The 23,367-nt window shown below is 36.3% G+C and overlaps 1 protein-coding gene across 5 annotated transcripts in view; it reads right to left on the bottom strand.

Annotated features, from left to right (window-relative positions):
- The window catches only part of Tnni3k (TNNI3 interacting kinase), a 281,405-nt gene that overhangs the window by 80,973 nt on the left and 177,065 nt on the right, over window positions 1-23,367 (bottom strand). For all 5 annotated transcript variants that reach the window (XM_070007290.1, XM_070007288.1, XM_070007293.1 and 2 more), the window contains 3 exons: window positions 10,721-10,773; window positions 9,657-9,709; window positions 6,486-6,618 (listed from right to left, as the gene is read on the bottom strand). In XM_070007290.1, coding sequence (XP_069863391.1) covers window positions 6,486-6,618; window positions 9,657-9,709; window positions 10,721-10,773 — 239 coding nt within the window. The remainder of the gene's footprint in view (window positions 1-6,485; window positions 6,619-9,656; window positions 9,710-10,720; window positions 10,774-23,367) is intronic.

The following is a 23,367-nucleotide window of genomic DNA, read 5'->3' as shown; positions in this document are numbered from 1 at the left end:
TGTATCTTTGGCATCTCCTTGTTGAAGTCATTCGCTGCACTATTGGTAGAGAAACCACTCATTATTACCTCTACCAGAAAGTGGGCAACACAGCATGAGAGATCATGGAACTGAGACTTGTGACGATGAGATGGTTTTGTTAGCCTTGTCCAGCCACCTTACTGCACTAACAGCTGGGAAATTGTCGGGTATAACAGATTCAGGAATGACCTGTTGGTACGCTCATCAAATTTTTACTTAGTTATAAAAGATAGATTAAATGATCTATTAACTGTTAGTTTCTACTTTCACAAAGAACACCTTGCATTACAAGAGCATAGGGCTAAGAACAACCATTGGGCATTTATTTTCAGTACTATCCTGAGATAGTTTATTAAATATGTGACTGCTTCCTAGAGAAGAATGGTGTTGAGAACTTTCTGCCATACTGAGAATGTTCTTCATTATCCAATATGCCAGCGCAAGGCTCTTGACCATTGTATCTCAGAAAGAAACTGAATCTTTATTTCATATACATATATAATTTTAATAATAAGATATATTCAATAATAAAGTATACTGTGTATTATATATTATACATTGTTTATACTTTTATTATATAATCTTAAAGTAGTTGTACAAATGACATGCCATCCAATAAAGCAGTTTTTATGAGTACAATGGGTTTTGTTCAATGTCACCCATTTCAACCCATCTTTCTCCACCCACCCCTTCTATTTTCTTAATTTTTTAGGCTATACATTGAATTTTTCTATTGCATTCTCCCTTCTTTTTCTCTTCATTTTCTATCTCCTTTGCCTTCACCCCCAAACCTGCTCAACTCCTTTCCAGTAACCCCTTCCTTGGTGTTGAACTGTAACTTAGTTGTTCCAAAGAATTACAGTTTGATTTCTCCCAGAATTTACCGTATCTTAGAAATTGACATTTTAGTTGGGTTCATTTCATGTAATAATTTAGATAGCTGAAGTTAATGGATTCCATCATAGGCATCACAATTCTAGAAAAACAGTTTTATCCTTTCATTCTGGTAAGTAGTGAGAACTGAGTTAAGCACAGTTTTGTGAGTCTGCCTCAAGGATGTGTATAACCATGGGGTCAGTTTGTGGTTTCAAGTTCAAGTTTATCAAGAAAAGGAAAGATATGAGTGGAGGTTGTCAGTGTTGTTCCTCAATAGGATCAGACTAAGGAGCCATAGCACAGGCATCCACTACAATATGGAACAATGGCATCCAACAATTTAAGTTGATAATAGGCTAAATTTAAAATATATTGATTTTTGAATTTTGGTTGGTAAATTTTGGGAAAATTATAGATTAAAAATAATTAAACTTATGATTAAATTATATTAAATTATAAAAATATAAGAAATTTAAAAATAATCATTAAACTTTAAAAATCCATTTTTCAATAAAATTTGGTTAAGGGATCAATAATTAAATCAATGAATGAATCGATATTTCAGTGCCATTTGGGGTGTATTCATAAATTCTGAAATATTCTTTCTAGAATATTTCTAGAAATATTCATTCTAGAATGCTCTTCCCTACCTGAATTTTCTTCATAGCATCTCTGTCTTCTAGGAATTACATTAGACAGACTCTTTCTAAGTATGCTTCTGTTGCACTTCCGTGGAACATTATCTACAACAGCATCAAATGTATTCGACTGATTTGCCACTTCCTTGCTTGTTCCTGCATGTAGCTCATAAGCTCCTTGAAGCTAGGACTATGACTTCATAAGTGTATCTCTCCTGCCTATCATAGTAGCTGCCAATGAACAGATATTAAAAATTATACACTGTGATGAATAAATGAATGAGTAAATAAATGTGGCAGTTCAAAATATTACCTGAAAATTGATGTAGAATCTATTATATTCAATGTAGTCAATTTTTATTGACTAAATGGATGATTGACATTGATGGCAATGAATATTTTATTCATTTAATATTTTCAGAAGAGAGGACAATGCCTAGCCACCAAGAAACATTATAGAATGCACATAATGTGTAGTTTAACATTAAATTACATGATAATAAGACAAATTATTGAGATCTAGTGGCAAATTTAGTCAATAACCTTATCTTTTGTTAAAAACATTCAGAAGAGGCCACAATAAACTGAAGCAATATGACATATTAAGAAATACCATTTATTGGAAATCTGGCAGGCTAATTTCCAGTCTGGCTTTTCTCTAAACTCTCTGGGAGATCCTATTAAGCCAATTTGCCTCTGTGAGTAATAATTTTGCTAACTGTAAGATGCAGCAGGGAATACACCATGTAATGGCCATGACCATTGGCTTCTGAGAAAGTTATGCAGTTAATCCTTGACTACACCGTTTACTAGCATGTGACAGTAAGTATGTGTCTAATCTTAACAGAACCTAAATCACAGGGTGTTAGGACTAATTTCATATGCATAGCTTCTGGCACACTGATGATCCCCAGTAAGTGCTAGCTGTGTTGTTGCTGTTAGGATTTTCTACAAATCTAAAATATGCACTGATCCCATGTAGTCTGAACTGATAGAACTAGGTGTCAAAACAACACTGGAAATTTTCTGTTCTCGTTGGATGAATTCTTAGGTCTTTTTGGAGTTCTCTCGAGGTATGAACATCAAGTAAAATTTCACATGTGACCATGAATTTTAAGACCACAACTCAGCTTGTATACCATGGGAATCAGCTCATGATGCAATGGGACCACTGCTAAGATGATTACTATGCAGTTCTCAATCATCAGTTCCTTGATAAGTTGGTATTAGGTTCTGAAATACTAATCTCCTACAGTCTAGTATTTTGTAGAATGAAATGCTGCCATTCCTATTAATTTTTTAAACAAGAGCAATAAATTAAAATGTTTTGTTAGGGTTGGCCAAGATAAAGTTTTCAGAATGTTTTGTTCAACTTTGATTAGGTGTATGTGTTCTAAAAAGTACAATTGGCTGTACTCCATTATTTTTAATGAGCCAGGCTGTGGTGAGACAAAGCAAATATGTTCTACAATCCCAGCAAGAGCTAAGACACATCCTTCATTACACTGACAATTTTCAGTGATGTATCACTAAAGTGTATAGCATCTGAGAGCGATGATGAGATTGCTATCTTGAGGATGTACTAAGAATGACTTAATTTTTAAAACCACATCCCACTCTCATTGCATATTGTCAGAACAATAGATTAATGTGAACCATTGTCTGCTCTCATTGAAATCTTTGTCAGCATAACGAAATATCAGAATGTTAAAAATCAGCTGTAGTCATAGAATTTTCACTATCTATTGGACCATTCTGATCTTTCCAGATCATTGATAAAGATGAACACAACCATGGAATTTACCCTATTTTTCATCCACTTATTTATGATGCAAGAGGGCTGATAAACTCTTTAGATTATTATATTCAGGATGTTTAGGATCTAAATAATATGTGGCAGGGAATATAAACTACTATGATTTAAAGAGGGGTAGTTGATGGTTACAAGAATGAACCCAGTGAAATTACCATGTCTCTAAATATACTACAATTCATATTTTTACAAACTGTATATGAGACCCCCCCAAAGAACCTCTCAAGCCATATTTGGCTCCAGGATTTCCACTTTGCAATTTAGGATTAAAATTGCAATATGAAGTCTCACCAAAATCTGGCTATAATAAATTGGCAGATGCTCTTAATTTATGTCACATCACAGACTTAAAGCTTGGCAATCAAGTATCCCAGGACACAATGTTGAGTTTCCTTGTAAAGCAGCTGGCACCATATAGGATGAAAGGAAAACAAGAGGCTCTCTTCTTTGGCTCCAAACTATGATCTGAAAGTGATCTACAAAATTGGGTACCTGCTTTTAGGGGAATGGGATTGGAAAAAGTCCACATTGATGGATTAATTTATCATGGCTTTCTTCTTCAGATTCTCATGATATATCAAATGAGACAAGCCCAGGAGAGACATAAAATCTGAGAAGCAGGTGTTGGTTTCTTCCTTTGAAATGTGTCCAACACAGCTATTTCATGCCACGATGCACCAACTTCCTTTTTCATGTTGTCTGGTTTTTCTCTCTCAGTTTGACCTTACTCTTGAACTCCTTTTCTTTTAAATCGCATTCCTCTCACAAATGGACTCTTTCCCCTGTATTCACCATCATGTTGATGGCTAAACTAGAACCTAGTACATCACCCTTGACTCTTCTATCTCCTTTGTATACTCACTTCCCAATGGAAGTCATATTCTTTTAAAAGAACTAACTTCCCTGCATCTGATTTGGAATACCTCCATTCCAGCTTTTGATATAAAGTGAGAAAAGTAAATTCTAAGGCAAGTAGAAAATGATATTATATATAAAATTAAGTTATATATAAAATACTACAGTAACTTCCATTCTTGACACACATACAAAGTCTGTGATGGTCAGTTTATGTCTTAACTTGACTGGCTCAGGGATAACCAGATAGCTGGTAAAACATTATTTCTAGGTGTCTGTTAACATGTTTCTGGAAGAGACTAGCATTTAAATAAGGAGACTGCATAAGAGAAGATCTACTTATATCACTCTGGACCAGCATCATTCAGCCTATTGAAGGGCCCAGTGAAATGAAGAAGTAGACAAAAGATAGGCAAGTTAGCTTTCTCTTCTAGAAGTGGAACATGCATCTGCCCTTAGACTTCAGTATGTCTGCTATTTTAAATCGTAATAGCTCCCAATGAGAGCAACTTCAATGGTCATCGACTTGTTTCTGCATCAAAAATTGAGGCATATTTACCATGAGATATTAGGCAAAACTGATGTGAGGAAAATGATATTAGAAAAAGATAGATGTAACAACATGATTCCAGTTATAGACATGCAGTGGAAAAGCTTGTGAGAATCAGATATGTTATTTCTAGTAGCTGAGTGAAGGGAGAAGTGTAGGGACTCACCAGGACACAGTTTGGAGTGATGGAAATGTTCTGTGTCTTGGTTGAAGTTATGGTTATTCAACAGTGTACATTTACTAAAGCTCATTGCTAAACTAAAAAATGTAAATGTGTTATCTTTCAATAACTTTGATTTTAAAATAAATTTGATTGTTTTCAAAAGCTCTATTGCAATGATCATAAATGGAAAACTGTGGCTTGAACTAGGGAAGTGGGGGATGATGAAAATAGTAGATAATTCCATGTTATGTTAGGAGTTATTCTCTCGAGGCTAGTGACTCATACTTATAATCCCAGCTACTCACCAGGCTGATATTTGAGGATTATAGTTTTCAGGCAGCCAGGGAAAAAAAAACTCCATGAGACTTTTCTCTCTAATTAAGAATTTAAAAAGCTGGAAGTGGAGCTTGTGGCTCAGATGGTAGAGCACCAGCCTTAAGTAACAATGCTCAGTGACAGTGCCCAAGCCTTAACTTCAAGGCCCAGGACCAGAAAAAAAAAAATCAATGGGACCAGATGAATGGATTAACATAAGGTATAAAAGGAATGAAGATGTGTCTCTCTCCTACAATAATATATCCTGGTATATCAAGAATTATAATTAATTTGTTTTATATCCACCTTTTGTATCACAATGCAAACTCTAAGAAACACCAACAACAGCAAATCACTTTTTACATGATAATACTGGTCCAATTCAAAATAGAATCCTTACTCTCAAATTTAAACAAGAGATAAATCTCATCATTTAAAAAAGTACACAGAAAGATTAGGACAATTGCATCATCAGTATACTAAAAAATTAATAAGCCACACATAGGGCATATTAATTGTGAGAAGCACTCTGTAACATTATGTGTAGAAAAGAATTTGAGGGCTGGGAAGATGGCTCAGTGGTAGAGCGCTTGCCTTGCATGCATGAGACCCTGGGTTTGATTTCTCATCACCACTTAAGCAGAAAAAAAAAAAGCCGGAGTGGCTCTGTGGCTCAAGTGGTAGAGTGCTAGCCTTGATCTGAAGAGCTGAGGGACAGCGCCCAGGCCCAGAGTTCAGGATCAGAACGAAAAAGAAAAAAAAAGAATTTGAAAAGTGTTGCTACATATATGTATGTGTGTATGTATCTGTGTGTATTTGTCTATCTATCTGTCTATCTATCTGTTAAAGGAATTTAGCCTTGATAGGTTTTTTTTGGGGGGGTCTGCTTTCTCAATTCAGTATATATATGAAAAGTGGACTTCTCAAATGTATTCTCAAGAAGTAAATACAGCATTTTCCCACATTATTTGGTGGACTTTGTTATATGTCTGCTTTTTTAAAGACAGATCATAAACTATTCCTAGATTTCTATGTGCCAGTATCTAAATTTACAGAATAAATCAGTAACTTTTTTTGGATTAGCATGCATCTTAAAAAACAACAACTTAATATTGTTCAGTTAACTTTTTTTCTTGTGATCCCACTGACAATAATTATTTTGGGGGAAAACAAATAAACAAATAAAAACCACGTTGCTTCACATTGTGGAGCTGCACTGAGCTGAGGACAGGGACCAAGTACGGCATGTCTCACCTGGCTTGAGATGAGCGAAGGGAATTTCCCCAGTGAGCAGTTCCCATAGGCACAGGGCGTAGCTGAAGACATCGGCTTTGATGGTATACCTCGTGCACTGCGTGAACACCTCGGGGGCCATCCAGCGGAGGTTCTGTGGGACCAGAGTATTAGCATGCCATTTACCCAGGGCCCCCTTATCCAACACACAGTGAGATTCTTAGAACGAGTTCTCCCATGCTCTTAAAAGATATGCACATAAAATGACACCAATACCACCCTTGATGTACACTATCAATTGGTGTGCACATATTCTCTATCATTGCTGTTTCTCAAAGGACACCTTTTTAACCATTTGATCATACAAGTTACAGTCCTTCTAAAAATATCATCAATAGTGAAATAATGCAGGAATGATGGTTGGAACAGTAACCTTTCCTCTTGTTTTCTACTTTAAAATATTGTTATTATTTCTTTTTTGCCATTTTGCTTTCTTCACTCTATAGCAGCCTATTCTCCTAATTGTCTTACAAGCTTGCATGTAGTCAGCCACAGAACCCTCTTGATACTCAGGCGTGGCTCTTACACTGTGGTAGAAGGCACCTCCCTAAGGTTTCCATGTGCCTATTTAGGAAAGAAGTCACCAAATTATGCTCATAATGGAAACTCTCATGGCTCTGAAGAGAAAGGGACAGATAGAAGAAGGTTCCTTTGTTTGCCCAGATGTGCTGTGTCTGAATTCTTTTTGTGTAATATTTCAGAAAGCCAGCCCTCAGAAATATTACAAGTGTTTCTCTGTACAAACTCCTAGCCTCATCTCTTTTAATGACATTGCTGACATGCTTTTTATGTGAAATTACATATTCTTCAGTTAAAATTGTTTTGTTCTGGAATGCAAATGCATAAAGTTGGTTTACTTGTAATTTAGGGGACAGAACACTAGATTGTGAGTTAGGAGATGAAAATTCTGGCTCTGATTCGACCACTTACTGGGCAGCTCTGGGCAAGTTTCACATTTATCTTGGACTTAGAATTCATGAACAAGACAGATGAGTCCAACACTTCCAGCTCCAAATTCTATTCTGCAATGAACTTTTCTAAACAAATTTTTATTCCCACAAAAGGAAACTCATATTCTTTTATCACTATTACCAAAATCCTGGTGCAGTGTTGGCTTGCTGCTATTCTTTTGAAATGTCTACCTTATTTTAAAATCCTGCATAATTACAGTTTCCTAAGAATATCTTTATTTTAATGTTTCTGCTCACAGGCAACTCTCCTACATGATTTTTCACATTCTAAAGAGTTTCCACTTGCAGAGTGTGTTATACATTGTGTCACAACATTACACGTGTGGGAGGAGGCATCAAGCATTCCTCCTTATGCATAGCCATCCCCCCCCACACCCCCCACAAATGAGGGAACTTAAATAACTAGTGAAAAATAAAATTGCCTCCCAAATAAATCCACAGTATTGCTGTACTTAAAGATTATGCTACTAGGACTAAATAATTACTATTATCCACTGTTGGTAAAATTCAATTTCATTTCACTCAAGATTTCAGTCAATGAGTCTGTACTGACTGCAGTTTAGCATCACTCAGTGGAATTTTGAAATATATGGGTACCCATGATGAACCCCAGAAAAATGAAACCACATTTTGAGGGTTTAGATTTAGGCATTATGTTTTTCACCTAAAAAGATTCCTAAACTGATCTGAATGCACAGCTAGACTTGAAGTTCGCTGATTTAGCTGCTTCTAGGTGCCAGATGCTAATGAGGTTTGTGTATTCTGACAAAAGAGGATGCACTTTTCATTTCTCTCTCCTCTTATCCTAGTATTTCTTGCCCACTCATTCTGACCACCATAGCTTGGACCGTACCATAATCTCTCCTTTTGCACCCACAGTTCTCCCAGCCAATGTGTGGGCTGGGAGATGTCCACGTATATCCACAAGGATGAACTCTTTGTTAGATTGTTAGATCTCCAATAAAATGTTATATTTCACTTCCACCCCATCTAAATGGCATGTGTACTACTTTCATTACTCTGGTTTTATTGCTTCTTTATAACACTCATGATCACATAATAGATGTTTTGTTCATTTGCCTAGTGTTTATCACCTTCCAGTGGAATATTAACTTCAAAGGAACAAGAACATTATTTTGATCACTGTCACATCCCTAGTTCTTAAAAGAATATCTGGCATCTAAAAGATGTTCTTTAAATAGCTGTTTAATGAACAATTGAAATCTAATTGGCTGCATTCTTTGGATAGGGATTAAGTGCATCTCCCAAGCGTCCATCTTGGGAGATTTTAGGAAGGGGACTTGAGGAAAGATAATTGGGTCACTGGAAGTGCTTTCCACCTGAAAAGAAAAAAAATATGATCTTAGTTCTCAGTAGATGTCAAACAGTCCATAAATTGGGCTGTACTCAAAGCAAGACTGACCTCTCCTTGCTTTCTTTCTCCATACTGTGTGAATGCTGCTTCACACACAAGCTTCTACCATGATTCCACTATGGAGGTGAAGCCTGGAAAGATCTCACCAGAACCAGCACCAGGCTGTTGGGGCTTTTTAGCCTTCAGAAACTGTAAGCTAAATAAGCCTCTTTTCATGACAGAGTACCTAAACTTTCATATTTGGTTGTCATCAAAATATACTTATTTGTGGGGAGAGACTGGGGCAATGAAGAAGAGGGCAGAATGAATTTTAATTGGAAACATTCTCATATAATTTTTCTTGCTTCAGAAGTTATGATTTATAGTTTACTTAAACATCAACACTTGGCCTACCACCTATTTCTCTTATAATGTTAAAGTGGAAAACTGAATGGTTAATGATGCTGGTGAGCCACAACTTCAGAACGAATTACCAGGTTAACTCTAATACTTCCTATGAAGCCTAATTGTCCACCATTGTCACATGCCTTTTTGGTGTATCTGAAACTTATTTTGCATTGTTTTTTTCTATAACATTTTCCAAGTGCAGATCTTATCTATTTCCCTAGAAGAATCGTTAAGTCGTTATTTTGGGGTTTTCTGAAAGTAAAATCATAAAAGCATTATCCCTGCCACGGAGACAATGACAGTCTTCCAGTTAAAGCTGCTCTCATCTTCTTTTCTCTCATGCTGAGTTTACACATTTTAATTGTTTTATAATCATAGAGAAGAAAAGCAGCAGCAAACCCCAGGTTGTTTTGTCATGTTGTCTTCATCCAGAGACTGGAGAAATCGTGATTCTGTAAGAAAGAAGAAAACAAATTCAAGTCCAGGGAAATATCTCAAAACCAAGGTTAAAGACCACAGCTAGTAATGAGACAAGCAGAAACAGTTGATGTTAGGCGAAATGAACCCCAAGATAAGGATTCAAGTGTTTTTTTTCTTTCTTGCGATTGTTTCTAACATACTTACAAGGTGATTGTTTTGTTGCTTTGTATGTCTCTCCCGCCCCCTATAACCCGTGTTTTCACTGTATTTGATGTTGGTATAATTTGGGGAGGGGAAGGGAAAAAACAAATTATTTAAATAGGGATACAGTTGGACCCATTGCAACAATGAGATGTACAAGACGTTATGCCGAAAAACGAACTTTACAACTTTGGCGGGGGCAGGGTGGGGGGAAAGGGGGAGGAGATTGGAAGGGATGGAAGGGGAAACAAAGGAGGAGGCAACAATGCTTGATAAGAAATGTACTCATGGGCTGGGAAGGTGGCTCAGTGGTAGAGCGCTTGCCTTGCATGCCTGAGGCCCTGGGTTCGATTCCTCAGTACCCCATAAGTAGAAAAAATAGCCGGAAGTGGTGCTGTGGCTCAAGTGGTAGAGCGCTAGCCTTGAGCTGAAGAGCTGAGGGACAGCGCCCAGGCCCAGAGTTCAGGCCCCACGACCTGACCCCCCAAATAAAAAGAAAAAAAAAAGAAATGTACTCATTACCTTGCCCATGTAATTGTAACCCCTCTGTACAGTATTTTCACAATTAAAAAAAAAAAAAAAAGACCACAGCTAAAGCTCTGAAGCCTCAGGAAACATTTGCCTTATTCAAATTCTCACTCCTTTTCCATTGGTTGGTTGGAGGTATCAACATGAAAAAAATGAAAGTAAGTTATATATTTTCAGAATGTAGGGCCACTGAAATCCTAATGACTAAAGAAATAATATCTGTCAGTGTGAAATTTATTATATAATGTCAGACACAATGTGGAAATGAAGAAGGAAACTGATGATATCTAAAGTACTAGTTCTAGAAATCTCACCTCCAAAATCTGCCACCACAGCATGGCCATCCTCATAGAGAAGAATATTGTGACTAGGAAAAAACAAACAAACAGGCTTTGAGTAAGTTTTGCTATTTCTTAATCTAACTGACCCTCTAAGAGGATGACAGTAGTAGACCCACTTGTTTACTGCAGACTCACTATGCCCTAAGTGCTTACTCTGATTTTTCTTAATTTTGCCAATTCTAAAGATATTTACATTTCTTTTATGGCTAGGGAGGTTGAGCATTTCTTCATGTGAGATATTTACAGAATGTGATTGTGTTTTAGCTACCATTGAAAGCATAAAACATTTGTATTTTAGATAAACCCTCTATATATTTGGCCATTAGCTGAAGCTCAGATTTTCAGCTTTGGTATATTCATTTGCTACCACAAGTATGGCAGTAGACAAAGTAGATGGCATTGTGAGCAAGTTGCAGTTAGAGCAGGAAATCCAGCTGGCTGCAACCTTAGGCAAAAGATCACTCAAGGAAGGGGTTGCCATGAATTCTGGAAGGAGTCTTTATGGACATAATCTTGAACAAAACATTCTAAATACAACCTCAGGACAAAAGAGTGTTTCCAAGACCTATGAATTGTTGCCAGCTAGGCCAACATGTTAAGCTTTTATAGAAGAAAAGTAAAGGTCATCAGTTTTCCTTTCAATCCAAAGTTAGAAAAGATGAGAAAAACTTTAGACAAAAATCTATTTTTTTATCATTTGAAAAAGGGTTAGCATTAGAGGCAAATTAATGTGCTAATTGATTTGACTGTAGTAATCATTTCACTACATATGCTAAATAATATATATGTTATAGATGTCTATATATCATAGTCTAACTTATACAATATAAACATATACAATTTTTGTTAGTTATAGCTCCATAAATCTGAAAAGAAAGTGTCATTTTTAAAACATTAAGTAGAATCTATGACAATTCAAAGAAAAGGTTATTTCTTCCATGCATCAGTGAACTAAGTCCTAAAATACCTTATGGATAAACAAGCATATGGTTATACAGTGATGTCTCTGAATACTTCCTATTGATTGTCATTGTTTCCCATCCCACATTTGATTTATAAATGAGTCAACTCAATATTTGGGGACCAGCACTGGATTTCTTTCAATGTATAGCTATGCTATATTTGTTTTGTACAAATTATAAGTGTTCCCCTATCCATATGTTTCTTTATGGCCAAAACATGGAAAACACTAAGTCCAGGACTTATACATTTAACGTTAGGATTTTTATTATATATTTTTATTGTAACAATACTGTACAGAAGGGTTACAATTACATGAGTAAGGTAATGAGTACATTTCCTATCGAGCATTGTTACCTCCTCCTTTGTTTTTCCCCTACCACCCCTTCCCTCCCTACCTCCCCAAATCCTCCCTCCCACCTGCAAAAGTTGTAAAGTTCCTTTTCAACATAGTGTCTTGTACATCTCATTGTTACAATGGGTCAACCTGTATCCTTCCATTATATATATATATATATATATATATATATATATATATATATATATATACACCATATTTTCTTTTTTGGGGGGGTCGGTTGTGGGGCTTGAACTCTGGGCTTGGGGATATTTTCTTTATCCATTCATCTACTGAAGAGCATTTGGTTTAGTTCCATATCTTAGCTATGGTAAATAGTGTTAGGATGTTTTTTAACATTGACTTAAGTTTTATAGGAAAATCAATTTAAAAACTGGTATTAAGGATTAAACTCAGAGCTTTACCTGAAACATGCTAAGCAAATATTCTACCACCAGAACTATGATCCTAGACCATTTGTTTGTTTGTTTGAGATAGTACCTCACTAACTTTTTTCAGGATTGTCCTTAAACTTAGGAAAGGTCTGTTTTCAACTCCTGAATAACTGGGATTACAGGCAAACTCCATCACATCTGGATCAAAAAATAAAGGTTTGAACCTCTCTTGTCCTGTTAACAAATTTTATGTTTACAGTACAGATTTAATCTGCTTTTTAACTACTAGAAACCTAAAATATGCTCACAATCACTTTGCCTGGATTAGCACATGGGAGAAAGTACTTTAGGAGCAGGAACCTCTAAGATGCTACTTTAACCACAAATCACAAATTGATGAATGTGATGTGAATTAAACTGTCATAGACAAGAGATCTATAGCACAAGATATCTCTAGAAATCAAATTCAGTAAGAAAAGTATATTTGAATGCCATATCATTATATTCTTCAAAGGACATCATAACATTTCACAGGCCCTTGGCCTATGACAGAATAATGAATATTGCATTTCACATGTAGATAGCATAGATCCACCCATTACATTAAAATACATGCATAGCACCTTGTTTATTATTTTGTTAATTCCAATTAATTATCTAGAACAACACTCATTAAAATTTCTTTTTGGCAGCATACCCTTTTCCATAAACATCTGCTTAATAACCCTATTTTCTTATCTGGTGGCTGCTTCAAAGCTATGGATTCAGACAAGCCTTAAACAAGTTGTATTGCCAGGTTATATTTTGTTTTCTCGTTTGTTGTTCAACTTTGTTCCAATTTAAATAACATATGTTACTAAAAGTGATTACACTAGCCAGCTAGAGTTGATTTTGCGTATTTAGAAAAATTGTTCTTCTATGAAAGAAACAAAAGTCACCTTGGTTACTGAGTCAGCAAGTACATTACAGTATGATGACATGCAAAGGCAGAGTACTTAAAAACAGGGACGGTGTCTTGCTCATTGATATACCTCTAGCATTTTCTATTGCACTGTTTCTCATGTAGGAATACTCAATAAACATTTGTTAAACAAGTAAATACACGAAAAGGAACTGAAAACAAACCCAATGCTTTAAGCAATAATTACATTTCAGAAAGGTAAAGATCCTATCACTTAAGATTTACTTACTGAATGCCAATCATCAATCTGTGAATCTATGATATATTTGGTAGAAATATGGTAGATATTAGATAATAGATATTATAATAGATATTAAGAAATAAATATTCAAAATTCAGAGAACATAAAACTGGGCAAGGCATTTTGGCTAACCTAGTTTAACCTTCTTGGTTCCTGGATAGAGTCCAATGCTCAGAGGATTTGAATGTATCAACACAAGCAATACAGGTAGTGACAGTGGGGACCTAGTTCAGTTCATCTGGGTTATCATCTCAGGTGTTAGAACAGTTCCTGACAAATAGACGACAATCAATGAATCTATATTTTATGAATCATGGCTATGTATTCCTCCCCAAAGAATGATATTTACTTTCCTCATGTTATCCACCACTCTGGGAGATGCAAAGTAATACAAGTCATAGATTCCATCTTCAAGGAATTTATAATCTGCTAGTGAAAGCAAAGATGAATGTTTTCAAAGAAAATAGCATAGGTTAAGAAAGGGATTAACTCTGAAGTGAGCTTTGAAGGGCAGTCAGTTATTAAGTCCATAAATATGTGCTGAGACTTTGCCATGTGTCAGACAATTTCCTATATACTGGGAGATGATGAGAAACAAGGCAGGCAAAGACTGGGCTTACATTGCAGTGAAGAGATGAGGCAGGAAGAAACAAAGAGTAACTCAAGTTTGGAATAGGTGCTGTTGGAAGAAAAAATTCTTTGTATATATAAGAGGAATTGAAAGAGTATATTAATTAACTTGGAAAGTGTATGTTGGAAGGTAATGGAATATTAGAATGGACATGGTATTTGGTTATGAAATCATTTGCAATATCTAGTATATGTCTGAGTCAAGCAGAAAAGGTCAGATAAGTTGATGTTAGGGAAATGAACACTAAGATATCTATTCAAATTTTTTTCTTTCATGCGATTGTTTCTAACACATTTATAAGATGATTTCTTTGTTGCTTTGTATGTCCCTCTCCCATGGTATAACCCCTGCTTTTACTGTATTTGATGTTGTTATAATTTGTGGAGGGGAAGGGAAAAAACAAATCGTTTAAATAGGGATACAGGTGGACCCATTGCAACAATGAGACGTACAAGTCGTATGTCGAAAACGAACTTTACATCTTTGGTAGCGGGGGGAGGGGGGAGGGGGGAGGAGGGGGAGGGGGGAGCATGAGGAGGATGGGATGGGAAGGGGAAACAAAGGAGGAGGCTACAATGCTTGATAAGAAATGTACTCATTATCTTGCCCATGTAATTGTAGCCCCTCTGTACAGTATTTTCACAATAAAAAAATAAAATAAAATAAATTTTAAAAAAGAATTAGAAACCCGGAGAGGAATTTGGGACTCAGTGAAGGAGATATAAATGAGCTAGCATAGGTTTTTATACATTAAGATGTAATTCTCTAAAGCAGAGTCTGGCATCTAACAATAACGTTGGACTATTGTTATGAAAAGACAAAAGTGGAAAAATGGAGTAGCACACATGAAACAGAATGAATCCATCAAAATACTGGAAGTTCTTAGCTCTGGGAACTGTTTAAAAACAAAGCACAGCAGAGAACAAAAAGTCATGAGTCATCTTCAGACTTCTACTTTGAGTTTCATAATGACAAAACAATAATATATTCAGTTAGAAGGAGCTCTTTTACCAGAAAGCCTGGAAATTTTCCTGAAGAGTGGCTGACACTGGAGGACCATGGAATTAGATTAAAATCAAAGTTATGGCTGTTAACATGAGACTTTCCAGACAACCACGTTGAAAGCACATTCAAGGTGAAATTTCATGTTTAACAAACAACAGCAAGTCAAACCAAACAAATGAGGCAGTGACAATTTAGAATACAGAACAATTTAAGCTCATAGCAATAAATGTGGCCAAGTATCACTCTAAAAATACACTATTAACTACTAGGAAAATGTTTCCTATAGATAATCTTGTAATCTACCCATTTGTTCAGAGTGTTCCTTCATTCAGTAACAATAAGTACTTTTTAGAACTGCCTGCAAGAATCTTTCATTGGTGTTCTGGTAGCAGGGAACCATATTTCTCATCTGTATTAAATCAATGGAGTGTGTTCTTAGCAGAGCATCTGTACTAATCAGGTGTATCACCAAAACCTCAGTGTCCATTGTGTTCAGAATGCGTCTCTGCTATCAAAGAGGTTTTAAAAAGGTCAAGGACATAGATATTACTATCAATAATACTCAGAGAAGGAAATGAGCTTAGACCATAAGCCAACTAAGACAACAGATGTGCAATTAATGTTAGTGAACTCACGTTTATTACTGACAAATTTCACAAACTGCAAGATATGAGAGGAATGAAATATTGTGGGAAGATAGCAATATAGGCAAAAGGGAACAAATATCATGGATTGCACTGGCTCGATTTTCTCTTCCCTCTATGGTTGATATTAGTATATCTGTATTGTAAGTGGATTAACTGAGACCTAGAAAAGTTCGATCAGAAAGCCAAGAGCCTAGCTGGTAAAAAGTGGATCCAGAATTCTTCAAATTTGTCTCCCAAGTCATTTTGTTTAGAAATGTACTTTTACAACAACCCAACCCCAAGGGGGAGCTAGATGTGTGGACAAAAATTCTAGAAATTCTCACGACATAAAAGAGAGCTTTTATCCAGGTAATGCCATAAATAGTCCACTGAATAGACTGAAGTCTATGAACTGAATGGAAATAAATTGAATAAATCTCTGTACCACCAAGACACAGCCAGCAGACAAAACTTCCTCCCTCTCAGAGCTTAATTGGTCAGTCACAGGCATTCGAAGGAATAGGTACGTGAATGAGTCATGGTCACTACAAAAGCAGAACCTACCATCTGACCTGGGAAGAAAGACTATCACCACCTGGGAGACTAAATCAGGGTTAGAATAGAGAAATAAAAGAAGCGTAAAGAATCTGAGTCTCATTTTCTCTCTGAGTCATCACATAAGGTTAATTTTGTCCATTTGCCTTTCTATAAAGTCTGAGAAGAAGCAGTCTTCTGTTATTTATGATCCCTAAAGAGCACCTTCACACACATGGTAGCATTTATGAGAAAAGTCCTGTAAGACCATTGTGATATAAACGACAGATAAGCAAACCTACCTGTGATTAGCACAAATCTACCTGAGCTAGCACTTCAGCTCAAGTTTTATTATCTGGGAACAAAGAATTGAGAAACTCAGGGACAAGAGGTGAGAAGAGAAACTACCATGAAAGAAAGGAGGAAAAATGGAGAACATACATTGCTGTACACAAACATGTATATATAAGTATGTACAGCTGCAAACATACATACACAATTGTGTTCTAAGTAGAAACATCTTCAAGGAAGTGTCACTTTGTAGATAACAGGAAGTTCAGTTGATCAATGTAAAGAGTCCTTCATCTGTAGAGTAATTATGACATTTCTGGATTCAACATTTGTGTTTGATCTATACATGTGTGTGTCCAAAAGTCCACAGTGCTTGCTAGCGTCAAGTAAGGCTAAAGCTCTGAAGAAAGGTGGTTGGCTTGCATCAGCTAGTCAGAATGTCAGAATGTCAGATTGCTACCTTGGGTGATCATGGTTTGTAAGAGAAATGGTAGCTGGAATGGTGTTTACTAATATAAAGATTTAGCTTAATCGCTACATATAACTTTAACTTGCATATATATTAACTTGCATTAACTAGCTATTACTAGTCCTGTGATTTTTGGAGAAATTATAACACTAACTTTCTGAAGCTACTCTCATCTTAAAAAATTGTGAGAGGATTGAAAGTACAATTAAGAGATACTATTTGGAATTTCACAGATTCTTAACTTGATTACTAGTATATTATTAACTCTATTAGCAATAGAGTTAGGTATATTATTAATATACCTAAGATCTAACAGAGTAATAGTGCAAGTTAACTACACTTTGTAAATTAGAAAGCCACATATTTATTAGCTATTAAGTGATGAGTTTTAGAAGTAAAGTGACTTCCTGACTCAAAGCTATAACAGAAATGAATTTTATATTGGAATGTTTAAACTGTGTGTTATCCTTGGAGAGTCTCTTCTCCTTCCATTCCCATTGTCTCATTTTACAAAGCCATTTCTGCTTTGATTGAATGACTATATTTCACCTAAAGGACTCTTTGTTCCTCTGACTACATTGTTACTACAGTATTTGAACTTGGTGCTAGCTTTGTCTTTTATCATGAAGCAAATGATTTGAGTCAATTGTTTATGTAACTGAAGTATTTATCTCTTTGAAGTGTCTTTTTTTGCAGATTTCTCTATAATAAAATTCTTTTAACCTTAACAACACATGCACTTACCGAATATAACTGGGGGTAAGATTTATTCAGCTAAATAAGTCACGCGAATAAAGCCAGGCTCTGACCTTCACTTCCTTCTCCTTAGAAACACAGATCACTTTCAGAAAAGAATAAGCTGTTTGCCATTCTCTCTCTCTCTCTCTCTCTCTCTCTCTCTGTAATCTTTTAAACATTTTCTCCATTTTCTTTTAGCCAAAAATAAATGCAAGTTAAATTCTGATGGTTTCTTTCTATAAAAGAAAATTTTCTTCAACCTCAGAGCTGAATTAATTTAATGAAGTCATTATGTGAGGATCATGAGTCTTTTCATTTTAATTGCCTGCATTGAAAATTTACCTAAAGTGCTCAAATGATTCATAATCAGTTGGTTATGCACTGTAGTCCAATACTAATTGTCACTATTAATCAGACTGGCCTGATTATTAGACCATTTTCCAATTTTGATTTTCTTACAGAGATGGACTGAAGTTCATGATGGCCTTAGAAGGATCAAGGTGACTTGATCATCTCCCTCCACTACCATTATGAGTTCTTTTTTGAACTTATTAAAAATGCATAATATTAATTTATGCTTTTATTCTGAATTACAGAGCCATGTAATTGCCTATGTCAGTTGTTACTAACAAACACTAGTTTAAGGGCATCATAACCAACCTTTCTGTGTCCTAATTTGAAGAGATGATGGCCTCAGAAATGCAAACCTAATAACACAACTGCAGTGTTTCCCACACTTGCTACATACCACTGTTTTCTGATGTATCCCTGAAGGAGATTAACTCATATGATTAAAGACACATGGCTATCGACATGCCTGGAAGCATTCCAAGGGTTAAATCAGTGGAAGCAATTAGGCTTCATTTTCAATCTCATCACACTGTGAAAGTCATTAGTTTACATACACATCTGCCTGACAAGCAATCATTTAGACCAGAAGCTGAGGAGTCTTGGATATGCTGGCTGCCACATTTTGCCTGCAGTGCCAAGTGATAGCTCAGCCTCTCTTTACTACAGACCTCTTACTGGCGAGTACCACCTTGGTGACCTTTAGCACAGGCATTTATGTGGTTCCCTCCTGAAACTTTGCCATAGCAAGTTCAATGCCCTGCCCTCCACACCCTGAACTGTTTCCATTGTTTTTTAAAATGTATCACAGGATGCTAACTCAAATCTAGAAATGTGTTTAATTCACATGGACTTACTTCAGGGCTTTGTGCCCTTTCCAAAACAATATTTTGGAGTTATCTAGATAAGCTCTTGTTAATCACAGATATATTCTCATGGTGGTTATTTTTTCTTTCCCTTCCTTCCTTCCTTCCTTCCTTCCTTCCTTCCTACCTTCCTTCCTTCCTTCCTTGCTTCCTTCCTTGCTTCCTTCCTTCTTCGTTCCCTCCTTCCCTCCTTCTCTCCCTCCTTTCTTCTTTCCTTTTTCATAATTTTTTTGGCCTCTGACATTATCTTCTAAGCTTGCCAATTAAAGGCCCTGCCCTGTGTCCCTACATATTTACAAAGATCTGTTAACTTTCTATTTCTCTGATGCTGTATTTGTTTTCCGCCCCAATTGCAACAGTCTCCTTACACTCCTTCTCAGAATGTGACTCTCCCTTCAATTCCTGTAGCACACATAACACCTTCATAACACTTTTTCTTGGAGCTGACTCTACCCCCAAATTCCCATAGTCCACATAATGTGACTGCCCATGTGACCCATGTGACTTCCCCCTAAAATTTTGTTTAAATTCAGCCTACAGCTGTCCATGGCTGCTGCCTCTATTCCTGCTTGGAGCAGCCCAGCAGATCTGCCCCCCAATAAAGCCTTAAGCTCATATTGATCACTCTTGCTTACCACTCATCAATCTATCCATCTATCCATCTATCTATCTGTCTGTCTGTTTGTCTGTCTGTCTCTCTATCTATCCATTTATCTCACATATTAAAAAAGTAATAATTACTGATCCAAAGGTCTTCAATTTCATGAGGTATACCTCTGGGAATCCCAGGTTTGAATCCCAGGATAATGGAGAAGCACATTTGAGCCAGGAATTTGATAGATATTTCTTTATTAATAGACATTATGTGGTGGTTCAACTCTTCCCAGCTGCTTGAAGCTCCCTTGCAATTTTGGCTAATAATAAAATCCTGGTACAACAATTCCATGACGATGTCAGAGATCATACCCTTTCTTTCATAATCAAACAAACCCTCTCCGTACTATTGTCAGGTGAGAAATAACAGAAGCCACATTTTGAAGGATTGACTCTTGGAGTCTTTATTAAAAAGCTGTCAACTGCATGGTAGAATCCTGTCGCAAAGACTAGCAGCCAGCAAATACACTTAGCACTGTTAGGAAACTATGCCATGAAGGCCAAAGAGGAAAGAAAGAACAGAAACAATACCAACAAACCATTCAGCTCTGATGGAGAACTGAAGTGGGACACAATGGTGAGCAAAGAAAAGCCAGGAGCCAGGAGACAGGGTACAAACACAGAGACAAGTGGTATGGCTTCCTGGCACCTGAGCCGGTCAGGGCCCAAATAGGGTCAAGTCAAGGGGCAGGGTCACAGGAAAGTCTAAGTTCCAGGCACTGGACTGACAGATTTAATAACCTACCAGCCAAGTGTCCGCCCTTGCCTCCAGGGATTCAGACACACCCATCACCTGGGAGGCAGGGGCTTCACCTTCCCCCAAGATATCAGATCCTACCATCCACCATGTGGCCAAGATGGAGCAGGCCAAAACCAGCCTCCCTACTTCAGTACATTCTCGAATCCTCCTTAAATTTTCCTTAGAACTCAACATTATCTGCTAAAGGACATTTTGTTGTTCGTTTGCAAGGTAAATGAAGTTACTGGAGTGTTTTTTTTTTTTTTTATTTTCATTTCATCAGAGCATGCCCCCATCAAAGGCCAGAGAATCCCAGTCCTCTGTTTCCTTAGTCATCCCTTTTTAAGACACTTCCTGGATAAAATTTAAAACTGTATTTTTTTTCCTAAATGCTAGAAAACAGACTTCTTCATATAGAGTAGGTAGAGATATCTCCTATCTACTCCTTGGTTTTTAGAGAAGCCTATCAAGGTTAAAGCTGTGTTGATAGAATGGTAGCCCCCAAAACTTACCTAAAAAAGGCGATAGATAGATTTGAACATAATCTACGTAAAGCACAAATTTACCAAAGACCCACATCATGAACTTCCAAACACTGAAAGACTAATTTCAGTGAACTCTTGGAAACCATGGAAACAGAACACTTCAATAAATGCAAAGGATCTCAGAGCCTTGACTTTTTCTAAAACAAACTTCAGTCTGCCAGTAGAAGTATATTTGAAAGCTTTTCTTTAAAGCTACTGGATTTGTCCCATTGCCAGTGGGATTGAAGATGCAGATTATAAGATTTGTATTGTGGTTAAACCCTCTTATTGAGGGTAATGCTGAAAAAATCTTATTTTTTACTTAATATTTGCTTAGCACATGAAATTCAAGAGGAATAATAATGACTAGAGAAATCAAAACACAAACAAACACATGGCTATTGATTGTGAGGTTTTTATAAGCAAGTGCTCTGGAACCAACATGCAAGTATCATTTCTATTTCTATGTATGACTAGAATTATTCCTTATCCATCTTAATAGAGTATAATTGTATGAGGAATTTTAGGTATGCAAACTACAAAATGGAACATTTTTTAAAGCTGAAGTGACAATCAAGATAACATAGAAGATGGCAGCTGTGAATTCATTAGATATGATTTGTTTGATCTTAATTTAAAATGGAGAAAAGGAACAAGGATATTATAAAACATCAGACTGACTACATTTTCTTCCCAAGGTCTAGTATTTTACTAATGCATCAAACCATGGATCAGCAGAAGCTTCTGATTGACCTAAGACAGTTCTTTGTGAAACCAAGATTTGGGGGATCGTAGTAACTTAGTGTAGGATAAATTTTCCCCTAAATTGACACAGTTAAAGTTTTTAAAAAATGTTGAAAATATATAATACCTTTGCATTAAAATTAATAATTAGCTAGTCAGATTACTAAAATAAGTTTCCATATCAAAAGAATAAAACATTATTTTCCCAATATTTTGGTTGTTTCACTATCGTCTAAATACAGCTTTTTCCCTCCACTTAGTAGAACATTCAGTTTTGGAAATACTGACAATAATAGTGTCACCATGCTAACCCCACCCTCTAAGCTCTGAAATACGTTGGGACATTTATATGTGAGGAGACAACATAAGTGCTCCTAAACAAAAGACAGGAAAGAAAATAATATGAAAGCCTATGTAACAGTGATTTGGAAAACTTAGACAAAGAAGATACACTAATTAAACAATGTTAATATTTGGGAGGAATTTTTAGGGACTGCTAAACCATCTTATTGCATTAAGAAAAATGTTTGAAGAGTTTGATTGTCTTCTAACACCACCAAACAGATTTCCTGATTAATAATTGCTTTTTCCTGCTCTATCAGCCATTGCCTTTTTTCCTGAATCATGTAAATTGAAACAGATCTCCAGCCCATGTTAAGTGCAGAGATATAGATGCATAAGCACTAGCTATAGGAGACCCACATGTCACAAGATTCTGCTTATATTTTTGAAACGAATCCAAGACTAACACCTTGACAACTTGCCAAGAGCCCAACGAGCATGCCCTTAACAGAGGCAACATGTTCTAACTGTATCCTCTATCTCTGCATATTAAAATAAAATTCTGGATCTTAATGGGTTAGGATGCTGGGGCAGGAGGTGTGGGGGGGAGGCTAAAGAGAGGACAGACTAATAAAAGTATAAAAGAAAAATAAGAGGAGGGAAATTATGGGGATTTAACATCACAGACACCATTGATATTTTATATACTATGTTACCTATTAACATAGTATATTAACATATTAACATATTAACCTCAAGTAGGTATACTTGTGTTGAAGGGAAGAGAGCTGAGCTTAAAAATAACAGAAAGATAAAACCATTTGTGTCCCTATCTTGGGGTTCATTTCACTTAGTATCATCTTATATGGTCATATGTACATATCTTTTGACCTTTTCTGCTTGTCTTAGACATATACTAGTTATTGCAAATAAGGGAAACCATGGAACCTATGTTTCTTGGGGGCTGGCTTACTTCACTTAATATAATTTTTTCAGGTTGACCCATTGTAACAATGAGATGTACAAAACACTATGTTGAAAATGAACTTTACAACTTGGGGGGTGGGGGGAGGGAAGAGTTGGGGAGGTGGGGAGGGAAGGGATGGTAGGGGAAAAGCAAAGGAGGAGGTAACAATGCTCGATAGGAAATGTACTCATTACCTTACACATGTAACTGTAACCTCTCACTACAGTATTTTTACAATAAGAAAAAAAAAACCAGCCTGGGATGCTCACGGCTCATGCCTGTAATCCTAGCTACTCAGAGCTGAGGAT

The sequence above is a fragment of the Dipodomys merriami genome, unplaced genomic scaffold, assembly GCF_024711535.1.
Source record: "Dipodomys merriami isolate MVZ:Mamm:240054 unplaced genomic scaffold, mDipMer1.0.p SCAF_7, whole genome shotgun sequence".
Lineage (NCBI taxonomy): Eukaryota > Metazoa > Chordata > Mammalia > Rodentia > Heteromyidae > Dipodomys > Dipodomys merriami.
This window is presented reverse-complemented; position numbering and strand designations above follow the sequence as displayed.